Raw genomic sequence first — 23,550 nt, forward strand, 5'->3', positions numbered from 1 at the left:
ACGGTCGAGCCTGTGGGTCCCTGCGGGCTAAGCTGGCGGCGGCTCCCGCAGTCCGGCAGGAGAAATAGGAGCAGCTGACGAACGTTTCCCACGTTCTCCCCCATCTGACTTCCCAGCGATGCCACACTTTCAGGCTCTTGGCCTTCGGCTGAAGCTCTGCGCCCGATGCCAGGGGACTGATGACCGTCGGCTGTGACCACCACATGCAGTCACCAAGAGATGTGAGGACTCCTGTTTTTCCAGCACCTGCCCCCAGGGTCTTGGGTGAGGCGCCAAGGGGATGCTCCTGAAAACACTTGCGCTGCTACAGGTCCTGAGATGAGGTGGGGCCTTGGGGGCCACATGAGGGGTGGAAGAGAGGTGACCAGGGCTTTGTCCCCCCAAACAGATTACAAAGCCCTTGTCATACATTCAAACAGCTCACGGAGAAAAGCAAGCCATTATCTATCAGGACCTGATGGATCCAGGAAAACAACCTTGAGTGGATGAGGTCTCTTTTCCAGCCCCCCACCCCCGAGAATTCCAGCAAGGCACCCAGTGTCGCAGGGAGATTGGACCAAGAATTGTCCTGGTACTGACTGACCAGGATGTGGGGCCTCAGCATTGCCAAGGAACCCGCTGTGGCCCATTCTCCTTGGCTGGCAGTTGAGCAGTGTCTGACCCAGCACCTCTCAGAGCTTGCAGAATTCCAACACACAACACCCACCCCCTAAGCTCAGAGTGAAGGGGGCAGGCACAGGTGGGGACAAGCGTTTGGGGAGCTATTATCCAGAGAAGCTACCCTAATGAAAAATTATCTGAGAAAGGAAAGACAAATTAAATCAACAATGAGCTATCACATTTCACATCGTCTCCCATTTAAAAACGAAATTTTGGCAAGACTGTGGTGAAACTTGCCTATACTTTCCTGGTAGGAGATAAGTTGGTATATCCTGTCAGGAAGAGCAATTTGCTGGTATTAACATCCTCACAAATGAAAACTCTTACAAGCAGTAGTGCTCCAAGAATCTATGCTAGGGAAGTAATGCAAAATGCAGATAACAATGCAAGCAAAAAGTGTTTATCACATTGTTTATGTAATCAATACAGTACTGGGGTCTCCAGCCTTCTGAAAAGGAGCTCAGAGGGAGCTCTCTGCCCTCAAAGGTAGTTCTTAAATAACTTCCATCTCCACGTGCCCCACTGAAAGCTTCCAAGATTTAAACAATATCTTGGAGTTCAGGGTCAGCTTAAATGCATTACTCACTCTAATAGTAATAAATAAAAACAAACACCCACAATCAGAAACAGAAACAACCCAAAATAGTTTGCTTTCTCACTCTGGCCATCTTGTTAGCTGTTCTTGTTTGGGGGCCATCCAGCACCTAAAACGGGAAAATGGTGGCCACAGAGAAGACAACAAAGACATGGGAGTCAATCAATTCTAGGCTCCAACTGGTTATGAAAAGTGGAAGTGAGTACTACTGGGTACAAGCAGACTCTGAAGATGATCAGACAAGGCAAAGCGAACCTGGTCATCCTCATAACAGCTACCCGGATTTGAGGAAATCTGAATAGAGTACTACCCCATGTTGGCCAAAACCGTGTCCATCACTAGAATAGCAGTAATACTGACTTGGACACAGTGTGTAGAAAATGTTCAAGTATGCGCACTGGCTACCATTTACACGGGTGATTTTAATGTTGTTAGAAGCATGACAGAAACTGGTAAGGAGTAAATTATACAAAATTGTCCAGAACTCATTTAAATAAATAAAATGGCCCTGGCTGGGTGGCTCAATTGGTTGCGGGTTCAATCCCCGGTCGGGGCTCGTACGGAAAGGAACCGATTGATGTATCTCTCTCACATCAGTGTGTCTTTCTCTCTCTCTCTCTCTCTCTTTCTCCCTTCCTCTCTCAAATCAATTTTTTTAAAAAGTTTAAATAAATAAATAAAATGTTCATTGTTCAACATTAAAACAAAGTACATACTTCCATGAAGTGGGAAGTACATTAAGCAAGTGTTTATAGATATATTAAAAATATTTCAGAGTGTGGGAAGTCATACCATTGTCATGCTAAATAATACAGAGTACCATTCAAAATTGTGTGGTCTCATATATACATTACCCGAATGTGTCCCAGACCCCACCTTCTTTTGTAGCCTCACTACAAAATGCTGAGTATTTGATCTCAATTTGTTAGCTCTTTCTGTCTGAGAAGAACAATTAGGGGAGAAGGAAAGATCAGGGGCTGATTCATAGGGCTTGAAGCACCATCCAAGGACTCTGCCCAGGCTGCACTGATGCCTTCCCTGTTCTCCACTGATACAGGGTTCTCTGTGCTCGCCTCTCTCTCTGGCCTTTTTCCTCCTGGGTCCAGGGGTGTGCTGGATTTAACAACCAGTGCTCTGGGAAAGGTTTGTACAAATCAGGAGCCCTGATTTATAGCATTTGCCAATACCTCCATGGTCAATTTCTTTCTTTTTTTTTTGTTTTTTAAATATATTTTATTGATTTCCCACAGAGAGGAAGGGAGAGGGACAGAGAGCTAGAAACATCGATGAGAGAGAAACATCGATCAGCCGCCTCCTGCACATCTCCCACTGGGGATGTGTCCGCAACCCGGGCACATGCCCTTGACCGGAACCGAACCCGGGACCCTTCAGTCCGCAGGCCGACGTTCTATCCACTGAGCCAAACCGGCTTCGGCCTCCATGGTCAATTTCAAACTGCCAATATGGTATCACTGAACAGAGTTGGGAAGAAATTAGTATAATCAGCTTGGAAAAACTAGTATGAGCTGGCTCCAACTACCACTGCCTGGGTCCCACCATTGGAGAAAGGAAAGGTTCACAACGGAATTGCTGGGCCTCTAGATCTGTCATCCTCTCAAATTCACCAAAACCTTCCTTTGCCAGTGGTCGGCAAACCTCGGCTTGGCAAACTGCGGCTCGCCCCTTGAGTGTGGCTCTTCCACAAAATACCTACTTCTGCGCATGGGCCACGAAGTTTCAATCGCACTGTACGTGCACGCCCACACGTGGTATTTTGTGGAAGAGCCACATTCAAGGGGCCAAAGAGCTGCATGTAGCTCGTGAGCCGCAGTTTGCCAACCACTAGAGATGGACACACTCAGAGGCTGGCACAGAACATGCTCAGTACAGTCTCACACCAAGTCCTGAACCCACCATCTTTTCCTTCTTAGGCTCCAAAGGCTTATCCTATCCAGACTGTCCACACTAATGGTGATTTTTTAGAGGTTTGTTTTTTTTTTTTTTTTAAGTAATCCTTCCTTTTCTTTCTTTTTTTTTAAATATATTTTATTGATTTTTTACAGAGAGGAAGGGACAGAGATAGAGAGTTAGAAACATCGATGAGAGAGAAACATTGATCAGCTGCCTCCTGCACATCTCCCACTGGGGATGTGCCCGCAACCCAGATACATGCCCTTGACCGGAATCAAACCTGGGACCTTTCAGTCCGCAGGCTGACGCTCTATCCACTGAGCCAAACCGGTTTCGGCTTTTTTAGAGGTTTTTAATCTCTCCTTGTAATCTAACTTCCATCAGACCCCCTTATCTGTCTGTAGTGTGTATATTATCTGGACCCCAATTATGGACATAATTCAGGGGTTTTCCTAGTCTTGTGATACACTCAGATGTCAAATGTGGCTGGATAACTTGGGTTAACTAGAGAAGTGTGGACCCCAGCAATTCCTCCAAGTGGAGTTTACAATAGAGAAAGCGTTGGGACCCACGCTTCTTTCTCTCCCCTAAGCTGGCAGCAGTCTGCACCATTGCAATTTTTCCTGGGAGAGCAGCAGTAATCTTTCACCTAGAGCACACTTTGGCCCGGCTGGTAAGGCTCAGTGGTTGAGCATCGACCTATGAACCAGGAGGTCACTGTTTCGATTCCCGGTCAGGGCACATACTGGGGTTGCGGGCTCGATCCCTAGTAGGGCGTGCAGGAGGCAGCCAATCAATGATTCTCTCTCATCATTGATGTTTCTATCTATCTCTCCCTCTCCCTTCCTCTCTGAAATCAATAAAAATATATTTTAAAATACATATAAAGCACCTCTCCTGGCTCAACTCCTAAGGGCCGTGATCCCATACACCCACAGCCCCAGACCCAAGATACATTTCCTGCCTAATCCACTGGGAGGCCGTCCACTGGAAATTGTGCCCATCCCCTCTTTGGAGGCCCAGCTCTTTCAACCAGATTGAGGCCAACTTCCCCTGGCCCTGGTATCACCTTAGGCCCCTCTGGGGACATAGAAGTTTCAATGCATTGATAGCTGAAGCCATTGATGGGTTGGTTCCCCAATCTACGAATCAGGATGAAGATCTGACAATTACAGCTTGCTTCCTTCACCAGGAAGCAAGTAGCCTTAAAAAATTTTTATTTTAGGAAGGGAAACATTGACTCATCCATGCATTATTGGTTGCTTCCTGTATATACCCTGACAGGGTATCAAACCCACAACCTTGGTGTAGGGATGATGCTCTAACAATTGAGCTACCCTGGGGAGAGCCTGCAAGGGCCATCTTGGAAGAACCCTCACTTTCTTGTCCTGAGAGCTTACCCTACACTCAGGAATAGGAATTCTGCACAAACTTTGTATAAAGCAAAGACCCCAGCCAATCTGCAGCATCATGGAGAGGATTGGGACAGCTTAGGTACATTTTTTAGCTTGAGGTTGGTGTTCATGAGTTTTAGTAATGCTGGAAGCTGCTGCGAGGATCAACTGGGAAACTTGGCAACTTAGAGGATGTGGAACCCCAGGTCCCCATTCCACCACCTATTGCTGCCACGAGAAGTTGAGTTTCTTTTGCACACCAGCCCTTATAGTGTCCTACAGCTTTCAAACATTTCTGTCCTGCTAGCAGTGGTTGAGTGTTGACCTATGAACCAGGAGGTCACAGTTCGATTCCTGGCCAGGGCACATGCTGAGGTTGGGTGCTCGATCCCCAATGTGGGATCCCCAATATATATTTTTATTGATTTCAGAGAGGAAGGGAAAGGGAGAGATAGAAACATCAATGATAAGAGAGAATCATTGATCGGCTGCCTCCTGCATGCCCCACATTGGGGATTGAGCACCCAACCCCAGCATGTGCCCTGGCTGGGAATCAAACCGTGACCTCCTGGTTCATAGGTTAACGCTCAACCACTGAGCCTCGCTGGCTGGGCTAAAAATATATGTATATTTTTAAAATTTCCAACTAGGCTGGCAGGGTTGGCAAGGTTTTCCAAGAAGTGCAGCATAGTGCAGAGTAGGGATGCAATACATATTTATAGAATGAGTGAGACAGTGTTTGTACGATGCCTATATTTTTTAATATTTAAGATTTGATTTTCCTTCTGAAAACCAAATAAATTGAAGATTTAAGTAAAAACTGGAGGGCTCTCTTGGTGCATTGTACATTCTAGTACATTTTTTTGCTCACAACCCCTTTCCCTATGTAGTAAAGTCATTAATTGTTGCAAGATTTAAAATTTTTAAAGCTGCTGAGTCAGACAGCAAAACTTCCAAAAATATTATTTTACCAGGAGATAATGGTCTTCAAAATACAACCAAAGCCATGGCTGGGTAGTTCAGTTAGTTAGAGCGTCATCCCACATTAAGGTTGTGGGTTTGATCCCCAGTCAAGGACACATACAAGAATCAACCAATTAATGTATCAATAAGTGGAACAACAAATAGGTTTCTCTCTCTTCCCCCTTCTCTCTCAAATCAGTAAATTGAAGCAGAATCATAGTCCTATAGTTCAACTCAGTTGAGTTAGTGAGAGTTCAAAATTTTCTCAAATTTTTGGCTAGATTTTATTATTTTTTTAAAAAATATATTTTATTGATTTTTTACAGAGGAAGGGAGAGGGATAGAGTTAGAAACATCGACGAGAGAGAAACATCGATCAGCTGCCTCCTGCACACTCCCTACTGGGTATGTGCCCGCAACCAAGGTACATGCCCTTGTCCAGAATCAAACCTGGGACCCTTGAGTCCGCAGGCCAATCGATACTCTATCCACTGAGCCAGACCGGTTAGGGCTAGATTTTAAATTAGATGTGGGATTTCCTTCTGTGTGCAGAATGCAAATAATGTATTTCCAGTATGAAAGTGTTTATAAAAATACTTCTCTAAATATATCCTCCTGGAAAAGGGTAAAATGGAGATTCCAGACCCCAGAAACACCATTTTAAGATGCAAAGAAATGGGAGGCCTTTGCTGCCTCTAAAAGTTACAATAACTAGAAACACCTCCCAATATTTTTCTGTTTTTTTTTTACTTAAATAGCTTCCATTTTCTGTATATTAAAAAAGGCCAGTAGGGGCTTAAATTTGCTCATGTTCAACAGGACAAGTACACTTCAGGTATGTGTGCCACCAATGGACAATTTTCAGAAACAGGAAGTTATTATGAACCAAATGCTTCTGACAGCTTCTAATTAATTTACTAGCAACAACTTGGCTTTTCCTAGTTCTCTGAAGGCTCAAATGAAAGAGAATTCTAAGTCACAGCCTAGCAACAAAGATGAATAATGCTAACTTTACCAATGTTGGACCCAGAAATCACTAACACCTTCTCATGCCAACTTATTTTTAATAACCTTTATTGCCTTCTTGATTTCAAGCATAGAATATACTCAATACAAAACATGAAAGTCACAGGCATTAAAGGAAAATACAGACTATATGTAATCTCCACTTTTATGAAAATTTTCAAAGTTGGATAATACAATGAACAATATATATAGGTCCCACCTAGATTCTATGTTAATTTTGCTTTGTTTTTCTCCCTGTATTATATATTTTGCTTAGCCATGGAAAAGTTGTATTACAGAGCTTCATCCCTAATATTTCAAAAATCAGGACAGTCATACACAAGATTATCATACTATGAAAATAATTCTACCAGCACCTATTTCATTTTAAAATTTCCAATTATCACAAGAATTGTTATAGCCATTTATTTTGCACTTGAGTTGTAGTATGACCCACATCGTGTACTTGTCCGATTGTCTGCTCATGTTAATGGGTTCCTCTACCCTTCTATTTCCAGTCAGCTGGAAATTAAATCTAGATACTGGACTAGATTCAGGCTTTTCTTTTTTTGCCTAGGTGCTATTGTTTTTCTTTAGGAAGTATATATCAGGGTTGTCCCATTCGTGATGCCGGGTTTGACCACTTGATTATGGTAGTGACAGGCATCAGTCCATTGTCAACATCGTTTTCCTTTTGCAAGTTATCTGTACAGCATTTGAGCACTGAGCAGATTCTTTTACTAAAGGTTTTGGCATCCACTGTTCTTTGCTCGATCAGTTATTTCATTAAGGGTCAGACACTATTAAAACACTGAATCTTCATGGTAGAGTGAATAGTTCTTTCCCTTAAGCCTTCAGTAATGTAGATTGACCTTTGGGGCCATGGACTTGTTTGGTAAACTTCAGTTGCCAGACTGCTCCCAATGAGGCTGGAAGATGTTGTCAGGCGTATTTCAGGCTGGAGTCCTGCTCCCGGCTCCACCACTGAGAAGACAACTCACACAGGAAAACCACAAATACAAGGCCAGACCTAATGTGTCTCCATAATCTAGGGAAGTAGAGGCAGCTTGGATTTGCTAAGTCTAATTGAGCAAGATCCCTAGAGTCAGACCTGCCTTAATGATAACCACTGATTCAATAAAAAGAGGTTGAAAATTAACAGAAACTACTGAAGAAAATAAGTTGTTGAAAAAATGAAAGCCATTGCTGTCAAAACAAACACACTTCTACAGATCAAACTGGCACTTATTGCCATGTAATTCAACTTAGGAAGAACAAAAGAACATATACAAAATAGAAACTGTGAGAATTGTGTCTAAATAGGCAGGTCAAGGTTTTAAAGAATGAAGATAATTTCGAAACACAAATTTCTGATTTTCAGAATTCAAAATAGAAAATGATTTTCAGTAACCAGTTAACCGAAAATTATTCTGAGAGCTGATATTCCAGGATATTTCTTTTTATGCTACATAGTTCTGTAATTTTGAAACTTCTTTCTGGAGGAAAATAAAACTCCTAAAAATCTAAAAGCAAAGTGAACCCCACAGGCTCCCGAGGTTGTGGATGGGGACCCAGCCTGCTTGCAGGCTGAAGTCAGTTCATCTGGGAGGGTCATATGACTTTTCTGAAGGCTTTGATTACATGCCGAGTTTACAAATGATACAAGGTGTAAGAATTAACCTGAGTGGCAAATAAGAATTATACAAAATGAGATAATATAATAAATTATCAGTTTGAAATTTAGTTGACTGTGGCAAAAAACTCCCAAAGGCAGAGATAGAGAATGGGTAAACAGCCTCATGGGTTTCTGTTATCTGAAAACTCAAGGCACATCTGTGTGAGGAGAGTACCCTAACAGCCCTCTGGGGTCTAGGCAGATGGGAGTGTTGATCCATCTGGAGCAGGTCTGGCCACATCTACAGGCTGGAGTTAGGCCCAAAATGAATGGTATACTCAAGAAGGACTCTGATGAAGTGGGGAACAATCCAGAGTCCAGAGAAGACTGCAGAATAAAGGAGACTCTGGCCATCTGGAATCTCAAACTCAAGGCTCTAAGTTACAAAAGCTGGCCAAGGATAACTGAAATGGTCTCAATAAAAGGCCAACCGTTTACAATCCAAATTTAAAAGCACCACCACCATTAAAAACTTTATTTTAGAAAGTACTCGTCTATGGCAAACAGTGGAGATCTTTTAACCTTCATATCCATCACAAATTAATTTTTTAAAAGGAAAGGATTTAGCATTCCTGCAGAAAATACAATGAATAAACCCAACAAGGCAGCAGATACTGTGCAGGCATGTACAACAAGTATGCAGAGGCCATTTATTTGGTCCATAAGTACAGTATAGTTGTATTTGAGTTTTACAAAACATCAAATATAAATAACCTGAAACTGTAACAATACACAAAAATTGGCTTCTTACACAGACATACCAGGCAGTACAAGCTGAAAACTTGAGTAAATTAACATTGTTTTACATCAATATACATAGTGCCAGTTCATATTTAAAAACAAATTTCAATACAGCACTTGATACTTTTTTTAAATCTGTTTCAGTTAAGAGTATGAAAATGGTTAGATCTAGGCTAAAAATAATTCTTTTTCTAACCAAAAATAAAGGCATAATATTTATAACCAGGTATCAACTTTACTAAACCACAATATTTTTAACTATTAAATGATACCTAAGAATATTTACATTAAAAAGGCAACATGCATTGTGTTGTTTCTTCTCATGACTAGTTATGCAAACGCTTTGTTCAGAGGGTTTTAAAACTATATTCCTACTTTCCATACAGCATTCCACAATGTGTCTGATAGTTCTAGCAAAATGAGTGCTTTCAAAGGGAGCAGAATCATCTTCAAGTCACTGGGGTCAACTTTTTCCTTTTGGAACAAAGGACATTGGATGATCCATGCAGTCAGAGGGTTCTGCTGGAGGCACTGCTGTTCAATCTAATGCTATAATATCATCAAGCTCTCTTGTCTGTTCTGTGCGTGACCTCTTTGTACTGATATTCTCTTTCTCATCCAATTTCCTCTTGCGACTTCTCTCTTCACTGATGTCAGCATTATTTGAAGGACCTTCTTCATCGGAATCAACTATGAGCACATCATCTTGCTCTTGTGCTTATTTCAGAAAAAAGAAAAATGGTTAAAAGTGTGGGAATTACTAGTGGTTCATTAATATATTCATATAAGTGAAAAGCTAACTCTTCTGATATACACCAGACTTAAGAAAGGCTACCCTTCACTTTATACATCACATATTCCTATACTGCCTTAATGTTTTCTGTAACAAGTACCTATTCCTTTTCTAATCAAAACAAAAAATTATAACAGGCATGATATAACTCATATAAATTACTACAGTTCCTTATTTCTATTTCGCCAACAGAAAAGGGAGGGTAAAAATCCTAATACTGTGGTAGTGGTGGTGGTAAACAACAACAACACAACAACAACAACATACACACAGCACTTACAATGTGCCAGGAACTGTTCTGAGCACTTTGCAAATAACAACTCATTTAATCATCACAACAACCCTATAAAGAAGATAACATTATTATCCGTTTTCCAGAAAAGGAAACTAAGGTACAAAAAGGTTGACTTGCCCAAAGTCAAAAGCAGAGGATGAGGTCAGAATGCGGTTTTGTGCCCCCACCCAACAAATCAAAGGCAGAGTACTATCTTACTTATTGCACCAGCCTCCAAAACCTACCCACAGAGGATCAATCAATCCACATTTCAAATTATGATTTTTAAAAACTACCCTAGTCCCTTCCTCAAAGGATGATGGGCCTCTCTATTTTCAGAGAAGAAAGGTCATGAACCCATGGCCCACAAATGGGCCAAACTGTAGATAGTCTCAAAGACCGTCTTTAAAACTCTCAGAGAACATCAGAACCTAGAACCACACTCCAAAGAACATCAAAGACCCAGGGTCAAAGAATTGAAAAAAGAAGTACAAAAATCGGTACCTTTTTGTTTCCTGACTTAAAGAATAAAGAGGTGTATGTGTGGGGAGGGGTAGTAGACATCCAAATCCAGCACAATCAAGTACAAGCACCGGCACTGAAAACCCAGCATCAAGGCCTCTGATACACTGTTCCCAGTCATATTGGTTCTGAGAAAACTGTGAAATGCTATAATTCTGTACTCAGCAAGCATCTGCTCACTCCAAAGTCAGATGTACTGATCTGTCATCTCTAAATAAAACAGGGATACAAAATCCAAAACTACTACTACTACTAAGAATGGTCTTTATGATCTAGTGCAGTGATGGCGAACCTTTTGAGCTCGGCGTGTCAGCATTTTGAAAAACCCTAACTTAACTCTGGTGCCATGTCACATATAGAAATTTTTTGATATTTGCAACCATAGTAAAACAAAGACTTATATATGCCATTTAACAAAGAAAAATCAACCAAAAAAATGAGTTCGCGTGTCACCTCTGACACGCGTGTCATAGGTTCGCCATCACTGATCTAGTAGAAAACTCACTGACATGTCCAATTGTAAAAATCCACTAACAAAAAAATAACTCAATGTTTCTAAATGGCTTCATGGGTCATATATCAAAACTCCATTAAAATAATCAATGCCAGCCCCTAACCGGTTTGGCTCAGTGGAAAGAGGGTCCTGGGTTCGATTCCAGTCAAGAGCGTATACCTAGGTTGCAGGCTCGCTGCGTGTGCGAAGGCAACCAATTGATGTCTCTCTCTCACGTCAATGTTTCTCTCTGTCTCTCTCTCCCCCTACCCCTCTCTCTAAAAACCAATGGAAAAATATCCTCAGGTGAGGATTAACAACAACAAAATCAATGCCAAACCAAAACATACCTCTAGTAGTCCTATGGATTTCTACTTTATTGTCAATGTTTATGAAATAATCATAATTTGTTTCTATATAGTCTTGCCTGTTGGTTGGGTAATTAACCTTCTGGCTGGGACCATGACTCACCTGTGGATGTCGAAGGCTGAGCTCCATCGTCACTGCCATTGGTTATGCTTTTGGCAGCATCTTCAGCTTGTTTGGGCCCCACTTTTTCTGGGGCATCACCAACAACTTCAAATTCAATATCCTTTCCTAGGTCTTCACTGTAAAAGAACCATACGCTATAAAAATAGACCAGCACTACAACTATTTACAAAAGCAAGGTCACACCAGAAGAGATCCTGCTCCTCAGTTTGAAGGATAGGCTATATACACACCAAATATTTGAATTCTGATTTTCTTTCAAAGAGCTAAAATAAAAAGCGAGACTATACATAACAGATTTTTGTGACAATTCCAAACTCTCTAACTCAAATTGTAAATACCACTGCATCTTCAAACAGGCACAGGGTGGTTTGCTTTTTATGTTAAATAACTTTTATTGCTAAAGCAGAAAATTGAGCCTAATACTCTATGGCCCAATGTAACTTGCTGGCATTATTTCTTCAGCTACTATGCAAAAAGATTCTACACTTGACCAATTCTGATCTTGACCAAAGTAATTTGGTGTTTTAGAAGTAGGGTACATGGATTCTATGTTTCCCCCATCTTTACAGGCAGCACCCTTGCTTTTTGTAATGAGTTCCCAAAAACATGTACACAAGCACACCACTGGCATCCAATTGGTGACTAATTGAGACTAGAGCTCATTCCTAGCATTATCTTTGCTCAATTGTCTGACTTTGTGAAACATACTTATTACTAACTAGAGGCCCGGTGCACAAAATTCATGCGGGGGGGTCGGGGGGTGGGGTGGGTCCCTCAGCCTGGCCTGTACCTGCTCCTAATCCGGGACCACTGGCTCCTAACCGCTCTCCTGCCTGCCTGCCTGATCACCCCCAACTGCTTGCCTGCCTGACTGATGGCCCTTAACTGCCTCTGCCTCAGCTCTCGCCGCCACAGCTTCATCAGGAAGGACATCCAGAATGATGCCTGGAAGGTCATTTGGCTGTCTGGTCTAATTAGCATATTACTCCTTTATTATTATTATAGATAACTCACATTCAGTCTTTCCTGTCATTTTATGCTTTTTATAAACCAAATACATAAAATACAATGTTCTCCAAACTATACAAGTTGTATGTGTTTGTACAGAGATGGCAATATTGGCAAAAACAACTGGACAAAGCTATTGGTTAGATGGTACCCAAAAGTCCTAAGTTAAGATGCAGTTTAGGGGTATAAATGAGTATGTAAAAAACTGCACCTTAAAAACAGACAAACAACAAAACCTGCACCTTGTTTTACCAGATAAAATTACCAAAGTGGAGGATTATCTATATTTAATTGTTATATATACACAAATATTCTATAATGCAAGCACTTTGAATGCTTATTATAAAGGATGTAAAATCAAATTTAAGAAATATGTGACCCAGGAATCTATACAGGATTAATTTTAATATTCTCTTGTATTGTTACAGATCACAAATAAATATTTCTTCCATTCTAATGAGTCTTTAAAAAGAATAGAAATTTTTATTCTAGTTCAATTATCAAAATGAACTCACCTCTGATTATAACTATTCAAACGCCTGGATTTCTACCCTCATTTTCAGCAGGCATCATCGACAACAGGTACCCTTAAACATTTTTTGTCTACCCCTTTTATTTCTGAACTAGAGGCCCGGTGCACGAAAATTCATGCACTGGGGTGGACGTGGGGGATGTCCACCAGCTGGCTTAGGCCCGCTTCCCGGGGGATTGGGCCTGAGCTGGCAGTCAGACATCCCTCTGGCAGCCAAGGAGCCCTCAGGGGATGTCCGACTGACAGCGTAGGCCCACTCCCTGTGGAATTGGACATCCTTAGCGCTGTCGAGGAGGCAGGAGAGGCTCGTCAACTGTGATGATCAACCCTGCTTGTGGCTGAACGGAGCTCCCCCTGTGGGAGCACACTGACCACCAGGGGGCAGCTCCTGCATTGAGCGTCTGCCCCCTGGTGGTAAGTGCACATCATAGCGACCAGATCCTGGTCATTCTGCCATTAGGGTCAATTTGCATATTACCCTTTCATTATATAGGATACCCAAATTTTTCTGTCAGTCAAACCTCAGGGAATTTAGGGCCAACTTGAACAAATGTACTGTGCGGTTTCAAATGAATATTAGGGTTTAAGGATAAGAAAACATATTTTCTCCATTTACTTAAGTGCATATATGAAAATAATTTCTTACATTTAAAATATTAATAGTTCTTACCTATGAAGGATGTTGATCAATAAAGTGTAGTCCTGAAGAAAGTCGTCTGCTTGAAGCCGGCTCCCATTTCTAATTCCAAATTCTGACAACTTCTTGTGATTATTAGCTATGAAAAATTTTAAAGAAATTTGATACATTAATTATATTTCCATGGAGCAGTCACATCAATTAAAAAAGGTTAACACCCACCCTAAGCTGAATCGTGCCCCCCAATTCTTATGTTGAAGCACTAACCCCAGGACTTCAGAATGTGGCTGTATTTGGAGACAGTGCTTTTTTTTTTCAAATATATTTTATTGATTTTTTACAGAGAGGAAGGGAGAGAGACAGAGAGTCAGAAACATCGATGAGAGAGAAACACCGATCAGCTGCCTCCTGCACATCTCCTACTGGGGATGTGCCCGAAACCCAGGTACATGCCCTTGACCGGAATCGAACCTGGGACCTTTCAGTCCGCAGACCGATGCTCTATCCACTGAGCCAAACCGGTTTCGGCTGGAGACAGTGCTTTTTAAAGTGATTAAAAGAAGGCTGTTAGGGTGGGGTGGGCCCTGATCTAATCTAACTGGTATCTTTATGAGAAGCCATGGAGATAAACCTCAGGAGAAAACAAACCTATTGCCACTTGAAGTCCTCTAGCCCCAGAACTATGAGAAAATAAATTTGTTATTTAAGTCACCCTATCTGTGTATTTTGATATGGCAGTCCTAGCAAACTAATCCATTAAAATATTAGGCACTTAGGAATTTGTCCTTGAACACTCAACTACTAAAACTACTTCAAAGGCACCAAACAGAGATTCTGAGAACTTTTTCCCATTCAAACCAAATTAATCTGGAATCTTGAGGAGTAAAAGACAACTTTTAGGGCTGTACAAAATATATCCTTTATTGACATGTGTGTGTGTGAGAGAGAGATCGAGAGAGAGATCAATTTGTTGTTCCACTTATTTTTGCCTTCACTGGTTGCGTCTTGTATATGCCTTGATTGAGATTGAACCCACAACCTTGGTGTATTGGCATGATGCTCTAACCAACTAAGCTGGCCTGGGCCAAAATATATTCTATGTTGCAAACAGGTTATCCACGACAAAACTTTTTAGCAAATTTTACAATTCAGAAGTATAAGAAAACTTTAAATAAAAACTTGATTTCTCAACATCAACATTTCTCAATGAAGAGCTAGTGGGGCCTCCCCAAAATAAACATTCCAACCTAGTTCTATCTTCCACATGTCTTTTCTGTTTCCTCTGAATATCCCTAGTAGACAGAATGCGCTTGGCACCCAGTTAGCACTCAACAGACCTTTGCTACATGGATGTAAATACTCCAATGAAAAACAATCCCTCCAACCACACTTTTGGTGTCACCTATTCTAGAGCCTTTCTGCCTTACTTATGCTTTCTCTCCTGCATGTTCAAATGCTCCCTCTCTCTGACCTGTAAAAGCACGCAAGTCTCATCTACAAAACTGCTTACGCTATAGCACAGGGAATTAGTCAATAATATTGTAATAACTATGTTTGGTGTCAGGTGGGTACTAGACTTATGGGGGTGATCACTTTGTAAATTATGTAATTGTCTAACCACTATGTTGTACACCTGAAATTAATATAATATTGTATGTAAACTGCAATAAAAAAATTTTAAAAAAATTTAATCCTCACCTGAGAATATTTATTCCACTGATTTTTAGAGAGAGTGGAATAGAAGGGGAGAGAGAGAGAGAGAAACATCAATATAAGAGAGACACATCGATTGGTTGTCTCCGGAACGCGTCCCAACGGGGTATCAAACTGCAACCCAGGAATCAAACCTGAGAGGCTGACACTCTAACCACTGAGACAAACTGAAGAGGGCTAAAAAATTTTTTAGCTGAAGTCTTAAGGAAAATAAAACCCTGCTTCCTCATCCTGCTGCCTATATACACTCCCTCCTTGCTACACTCAGTCCACTTTATTGAGTATTTGTTTGTGAGGGGCACAGACTGTATAGCACCTGCTGATCTATATCCACAGTGCCTGACATATACTGAGTAAACTATATTTTAAGTTCTAGTTGTCATGTTTAAATTCATGTAATTTCTTTCTTTAGTTTTTATTTCTTTCTTTCACTGCTTAAGAGGGAAAATGATTTAGGAAGTATCTCCCTACCTAGACTTTGAAACCCAGAAACTATTGGCAGTTTCTAGTTCTCTCACAATTTTTTTTTTATTATTTTAACTTTCCAATCTACCTGGAATGTCTTCAGAAAACCATAGTTCCCTCCCATCCTTCCATCCCAAGACCTTTCACAAACTCCCCACTTTACAAACTCCTCAAACCCAACATACTCAAAAGGAAAACAGTTACTGTGCATTCTAACCTGGTTATTAGCATCATCTGTAAACCTACAGTCCTGGCAACAGTCCTGTAATAATGCTGTTCTTCTTCACCTGTGCCCTAAATTCTGACCTTGCAAATCTCAAGTCTTGTCATCTGCTTCTATCTTAGTAAAAATCCTTCACTCCCGGCTCCTGTCTCCACTCTCACACCCTTCATTTACCCTCTGCAAATCATACTAGAAGGTAAACACATTACTTCACCTCTTAAACCCTGGTGGGAGTAAGATATTGGGGGTTTGGGGAGGACAAAGACACATTACATGTAGCCACAGAAAGTCCTACAGTGCACTTCCATGAACCAGCACTGCCACCCCACAGCACCCTAACTTCCAGTGAAACAAAATAACTGGCCATTCTGAAAGTCTTTTCTGTTGTTCTATAAGACATGCCTTTATAGAAGCTGCTCATATGCAGACACACTCCCTTCTCTGCCCAGAGGGTCCTTACTTCTTCAAGAACTGGTCCAAGAGTCCTTTCTCCTGTGACCTCCCTTTGAACCTCCCTTCACAAAGTTTCAATTCATATACTTTTTCCACAGTATTTCTTAGACCAGGGGTGGGCAAACTTTTTGACTCGAGGGCCACAATGGGTTCTTAAACTGGACCGGAACAAAAGCATGGATGGAGTGTTTGGGTGAACTAATATAAATTCAAAGTAAACATCATTACATAAAAGGGTACGGTCTTTTTTTTTTTTAGTTTTATTCATTTCAAACGGGCCGGATCTGGCCCGCGGGCCGTAGTTTGCTCACAGCTGTTAGACTGTACTAAATCCGCTAGTTGATCATCTCTCCTCTTCTTCCAGGCTACAAAGAAATTCAAACCAGAGACTACTGTCACACTCATCCTTGAATTATGAATACCTATGACTGTGCCTATGATATATAGGACTACACACGTATTTGGGTAAATGCCATCTCACCCTCAGCAGCATACGTATTTTGTGGAGAAGGGCCACATTTAACTCACTGAGATTCTCGACCAGTTTCTATTTTTAAGGACCTAGCATTTGAAAGGAACCAAAAGAACAGTGTATAGTCATGAACAAATTTTTATTTTTTATTTTTGTGAAGACAGCTGTCAAGAATGGGGCCTAAATATTCAACTAGACTCTTAAAATAGACTACTACCCAGCCAAAACATGGCCTCCAAATGGCCTCCAATTACTCATGACCTAAAAGCCCAAACAATTTGACAAGTAACTACAGCCAAGAAGAATCCCGACACTAAGTTTTAATTTAAAGAAAGTTTAACATCCCCATCAGGATCTGGCAAAGTGTACTGAATAAATAACCAGTGAAGAAACAGGTAAATAAGTAAATTAATATAGAAAAAAACAATGCCCCTAGATTTTCAAAGCAACGGTATACTGACAAAATCTGAAATATAAAGAAATCAACTAAAACGATAACCCAAGAGATTGAGATGCCAAAGTGACAGAAGAGAACTGTTAATTCCAATCAGACTGACTAGTGTAGGCCAAAGGAGAACCAATCAGAAAGCTTAAACAGAATCAAATACACTGAACCTTATATAACAAATGCAGTAACAAAAGTTGACAGGCTTCTTGAACATAAAAATAAAGTCTAGCCCTAGCCACTTTTATCAGTGGATAGAGCATCGGCCTGTGGATTGAAGGGACCGATGTTCGATTCCAGTCAAGGGCACAAATTGCGAGGAAAACAATCAATGTGCCTCTCTCACTCCCCCGCCCTTCACTCTCTCTAAAAATCAATGAAAAAATATCCTCGGGTGAAGATTAAAAAAATATATATCTAAAAAGCCAAAACTAGGTACTGATTTTCAGCACTACTTTTTGCTCTATAGTAGGAGCAGGCTATGAAGGGTTCCCCTCTTGGGTCAAACACCTAAAAGCCTTAGATTACCATCTACTCTGATTTAACAGCCAGAACAATTTTCTTATTACCAATTTAGCTCCAGGATCCATGATACAGGCAAGGCAGTTCCTTCAAATTGGACAAGAGCATTGAAGTCATAGTAAATGATGACTATCCATTGGGTTATTGAAAAATAGCACCTGAGACACACTGACAACATGGAGTTCCCAAAACTTTAACTTGTGATCCTACCAAGGCAATGCCATCTTGGGAGAGCACCTCCTTGACCACACATATTGCCTCTTTCAGCTATGATACTGAGTAACATACATAGCAAATGAACAACCTAATGTGCACTCCTTCATTTAGACATCTCCACTCAAAAGAGCGAAGTGAATAAATGCAATGTATCATACCTTCTGTCTCTCCCTCTTCCGAAGATATTAGGATTGTTCCTTTCCCATCCTCGATTTGGACATCTGGTGCTACCATAGCAAATTTTTCTTTCACAATCTACAGAAGAAAAAAAAAATCAAAATATTGATATAAGTAATTAAAGACCATATAACTTAGACCCTTTTTTCCATATAGGGTCTTACTTTCCCCTTCCACTGGAAAGGAGCCAAGTAGTCCTGTAAGATACCTTAGGCTAGCTAGGGCAAGTTGGAAAGCAGTGGGAATTCACCCAATTACTTCATGCCCATGTTCCATCCTCATGTTTGACCACTGATGAAGGTAAGATACAACTTGCTCCAAATGGAGGACTGAGAACTCTTTGAATGGCTCTTGGTATTTTGCACTTCCCTGCAGATTAGATACTGAGCTGGACATATAACATAATTCCTTTTAGTCCCCATGACAACCCTGCACTGGCAGATGTTTTACAGATTCAAATTTTCTCATTAACCTGACTCTCAAAGATGGCGTTCCTCTTCCCAAATTCCATTTCGCTTTAAGTTCCAAGATGAATCAAAAGCAGTAATATTCTGTCAAATCTACAAGCTCCTAAACGGGGGGGGGGGGGGAACCTCTCTAAAGGTTTATAAAGAGTGGAATTACCTTTAAACTCAAGAATGAGTAGATACAAACTATAATTATTTCCTAAGAAAAAAGGTGAGGCCCTAGCTGGTTTGGCTCAGTGGATAGAATGTCAGCCTACAGACTGAAGATCCCAGGTTCAATTCTTGCCAAGGGCACATGCCCAGGTTGCGGGCTTGATCCTCAGTGTGGGTCATGCAGGAAGTAGCTGATCAATGATTCTCTCTCATCATTGATGTCTCTGTCTCTTTCTCCCTCTCCCTTCCTCTCTAAAATCAATTTTTTTAAAAAAATTTAAAAAGAACATCAAAAGAATTTTTTTTTAATATTGTTAAAAAAAAAAAAGAAAGAAAGAAAGAAAGAAAGAGCCTTTCTGCTCTAGGCCCGAGTGGCTGCGTTCGAAATGGGCAAGTTTATGAAACCCGGGAAGGTGGTGCTGGTCCTGGCCGGACACTACTCCGGACGCAAAGCCGTCATCGTGAAGAACATTGATGATGGCACCTCGGACCGCCCCTACAGCCATGCTCTGGTGGCTGGAATTGACCGCTACCCCCGAAAAGTGACAGCTGCCATGGGCAAGAAGAAAATTGCCAAGAGGTCAAAGATCAAGTCTTTTGTGAAAGTTTATAACTACAATCACCTCATGCCCACAAGGTACTCTGTGGATATCCCCTTGGACAAAACTGTTGGCAACAAGGACGTTTTCAGAGACCCCCTCTAAAACGCAAGGCCGGGCGGGAAGCAAAGTCAAGTTTGAAGAGAGATACAAGACCGGCAAGAACAAATGGTTCTTCCAGAAGCTGTGGTTTTAGATATATATTTTGTTTCTGTCATTAAAAATCCAAAAAAATATCCGTGTCTGCCTGTTGCATGTATTATTTATTCATCTGGGAAAGGAGAACAGAAGGAAAGGAAAGGAAAGGAAAGGAAAGGAAAGGAAAGGAAAGGAAAGGAAAGGAAAGGAAAGGAAAGGAGGGGCAACCATCCTCTGCTGGCCAGTATTACAAGTCCTGCCGTTTTCCTATCCAAAATATAAGATCCAACCAACATGCTCTTGGAGAAAGGAGATTTCCTTTTAAGCAGCCTTTAGACCATGATGGTCTACAAGGCATACACACACACACACACACACACACACACACACAACAATGGATATAATCAGAGAATAATCTGAAGTGACCCCAAAAGTGGGAAGTGATACCCATTGGGGCCATATTTTATATGTTCCCTAATAAAAACACTAGAGCCTGAGAAGCTCATGGTGGCAAGTCGGAAGCATTCATACCAGGAAGGCAGTGGCTGGGGCAGCAGTGGTGGCAGGCACAGAAAGGATTAGGAAGGGCCAGGGAAGGCTGCTCCATCCTTGCACCTGGAGAGCCAGCCAGAGAGCATAATTTAGGTGCAGCACCACGACACTGCCCTGCCCCAGATTTAATTCTGCAGTGGGGGGTTTTGCGAGCAAAATTCTGGTGGCTGCTGCAATTCCGGTGCAAATCTTATATTTGGATTAAAAATGGCGGCAGAGTAAGCAGATGCTACACAGACACACTCCTAGGATCAAACTGGAATTACAATTAAAATACACACACACACAAAAATCCTAAATAATCAACTGAAAACTATGTGGAGAGAACCCTGATAACCAAGAATGAAAAGTGGAGACTGCATAGAGACTGACATTTGCTATCCAGGTGGTAGGGCCTGGGGGGAAGACCAAGTCGACCCACTCTAATGGAAAACACCTTGCCCCATAGAGTAGAGTTTCTGAGGCCCATTAAGAGATTGAGAATAACAATTAGCCTCCAGGCAGAAGCAATTGCCCCACCCTGTTGGCAAAATTGTTGCCATACCTGTGGACCATTGCCTGGAGGCTACACAACTCTAAATCCAATCAGTCGGCAAGCAGAGGTGGTCCCTGGAGGCTTTGAGTCTTTGCCTGATCTAATTAGTCTTAAACAGCATTTGACAGTGTCCTGTACTAGAGATTGAAAGGCATAGCAGATCTACCTAATACATAGTCACAAACCCAAACAGGCACCCAAAATGTGGAGACAAGAACAACCCCCAAACAAAAGAACAAAAGAATTCTCCAGGAGAAGAGATAAATGAAATGGAGATAAGATATTTATCTGATACAGAGTTCAGAATAATGATGGTAAAGATGCTCAACATCATGAGAAAAGATATAGTAACTATGAAAAACAGAAATAAAGAAAAACATAGCACAAATAAAGAACACATTGGAAGGAATACACAGCAGACTGGGGAAGCTGAGGATCGAATCAGTGAATTAGAAGGCAGTGTACAAAAATTACTCAATCAGAGAACAAACGAGAAAAAACAAGAGGACAGCTTAAGGGAGTTATGGGACAGAGAACGTGTTTGAAGAAATGATGGCAGAAAACTTCCCTAACCTGGTGAAGGAAAAAGTAACACAAGATCAGGAGGCACAGAGAGTCCCAAGCAAGAACCCAAACAGGCCCACGCCCATACACATCATAATTAAAATGCCAAAAATTAAACACAAAGAGAGAATCTTAAAGGCAAAAAGAGAAAAGCAAACTGTTACCTACAAAGGAGCTCCCATAAGGCAGTCATCAGATTTCTCATTAGAAATTCTACAGAACAGAAGGGAATGGCATGAAGTACTCTAGGTAATGGAAAAGCAAGGATCTGAAACCAAGATTACTATATCCCGCAAGGCTATCATTCAAAATAGATGGTCAAATAAGGAGCTTCCCAGACAAAAGTTTTAAAAAAGGTTAAAGGAGTTCATCACCACCAAGCCAGCATTATAAGAAATGCTAAAGGGACTGCTGTAATAAGAAGAGAGAAACTTAGGCATACAGATCTAGCAATAAAAACCTTAAATGTAAATGGATTGAATGCTCCAATCGAGACATAGAATAGCTAAATGGGTACAAAAACATGACTCAACTATCTACTGTTTATAAGAGACCCACCTTAGAACAAAAGACACACACAGGATGAGAAAAAATTTTCCAGGCAAATGGAAAAAAAAAAAAGCTGGAGTACCAATACTCATATCTGAAAAAATAGATATCAAAATGAAGGACATCACAAGAGAGAGTAAAGAACACTACATAATACTAAAGAGATCATTCCAACCAGAAGACATAACCATGGTAAACTTATATACACCCAATATAGGAGCACCTACATATATAAAAAAAAAACTTCTAGAGGACTGTAAGGGAGAGATCAACAACAATACAGTCAAAGGAAGGGACTTTACACCCCGCTGACCTCAGTGGGTAGATCTTCCAGACAAAAACTTAACAAGAAAACAGTGACTCTAAAGGACACATTGGATTAGATGGGTTTAACTGACATTTATAGAACATTTCACCCCACAGCTGCAGAATATACATTCTTCTCAAGTGCACATGAATCATTCACAAAGATAGATCACATGTCAGGACACAAATCTCTACAAGTTCATACCAAGCATCTTCTCAGATCAAAGTGGAATGAAATTAGAAATCAACTACACTAAAAACACCCCAAAACATTCAAACACACGGATACTTAAATATCATCTTATTAAACAATGAATGGGTTACCAATAAGATCAAGAAAGAAATCAAGAACTTCCTGGAAGCAAATGAAAATTAAGACACAACAAACGAAAATCTCTGGGACACAGCAAAAGCAGTCCTGAGAGGGAAGTTCATAGCACTATAGGCCCACCTCAAAAAACAAGAAAAATTAGTAATAAACTACTTAACCCTTCAGTTTACAGAATCAGAAAGAGAACAAGAAAAGCTCAGAGTAAGTAGAAGGAAGGATATAATAAAGATTAGAGCAGAAATAAATGACATAGAGATTAAAAAAACAATACAAAACAAATCTATGAAACAAGAACTGGTTCTTTGAAAGGATAAGATGGACCTTTAGCCAGACTCATCAAGAGCCTTAGATGTTTTGGCTCAATGGATAGAGCATCAGCCTGCAAACTGAAGGGTCCAGGGTTCGATTCCGGTCAAGGACATATGCCTGGTTTGCAGGCTTGATCCCCAGTAGGGGTTGTGCAAGAGGCAGCCGATCAATGACTCTCTCTCATCGATGTTTCTCACGCTCTCTCTCTCCTTCTCCCTTCCTCTGAAATCAAAAATATATTTAAAAAATGAAAGAAAAGAAACAAAGAGAGGACCCAAATAAATACAATCAAAAGTGGAGAAGTAACCACTGACACCACAGAAATACAAAAGATTGTAAGAAAATACTATGAATAACCACATGTCAACAAGCTGACAATGGGGATGAAAAGGATAAATTCCTAGAAAAATACAATCTCCCAAAACTAAATCAGAAGAATCAGAAAACCTGAATAGGCCAATAACAACTGAGGAAATAGCAGCAAAAATAAAAAAAACTCCCACCAAACAAAAGCCCAGGTCCGTATGGCTTCACAGGGGAATTTTACCAAACATTCAAAGAACACCTATACTCCTCAAACTATTCCCAAAAATCCAAGAGAAAGGAACACTCCAATCTCTTTTTATGAGGCCAGCATTATCCTAATTCCAAAACCAAATAAAGACA

At 40.8% G+C, this 23,550-nt stretch overlaps 1 protein-coding gene and 1 pseudogene across 1 annotated transcript in view; one reads left to right on the forward strand and one right to left on the reverse strand.

Moving 5' to 3' along the window:
- Positions 1 to 6,961: 6,961 nt before the first annotated feature.
- The window catches only part of UBA2 (ubiquitin-like modifier activating enzyme 2), a 51,436-nt gene continuing 34,847 nt past the window's right edge, over positions 6,962 to 23,550 (reverse strand). The window contains exons 13-16 of the mRNA XM_014536612.1: positions 18,363 to 18,459; positions 13,729 to 13,834; positions 11,498 to 11,634; positions 6,962 to 9,661 (exon numbers count right to left, since the gene is read on the reverse strand). Coding sequence (XP_014392098.1) covers positions 9,483 to 9,661; positions 11,498 to 11,634; positions 13,729 to 13,834; positions 18,363 to 18,459 — 519 coding nt within the window. The 3' untranslated portion in view covers positions 6,962 to 9,482. The remainder of the gene's footprint in view (positions 9,662 to 11,497; positions 11,635 to 13,728; positions 13,835 to 18,362; positions 18,460 to 23,550) is intronic.
- Positions 19,358 to 19,836, forward strand: LOC102257579 (annotated as a pseudogene).

This window comes from Myotis brandtii, unplaced genomic scaffold (assembly GCF_000412655.1).
Source record: "Myotis brandtii unplaced genomic scaffold, ASM41265v1 scaffold165, whole genome shotgun sequence".
Taxonomy (NCBI): domain Eukaryota; kingdom Metazoa; phylum Chordata; class Mammalia; order Chiroptera; family Vespertilionidae; genus Myotis; species Myotis brandtii.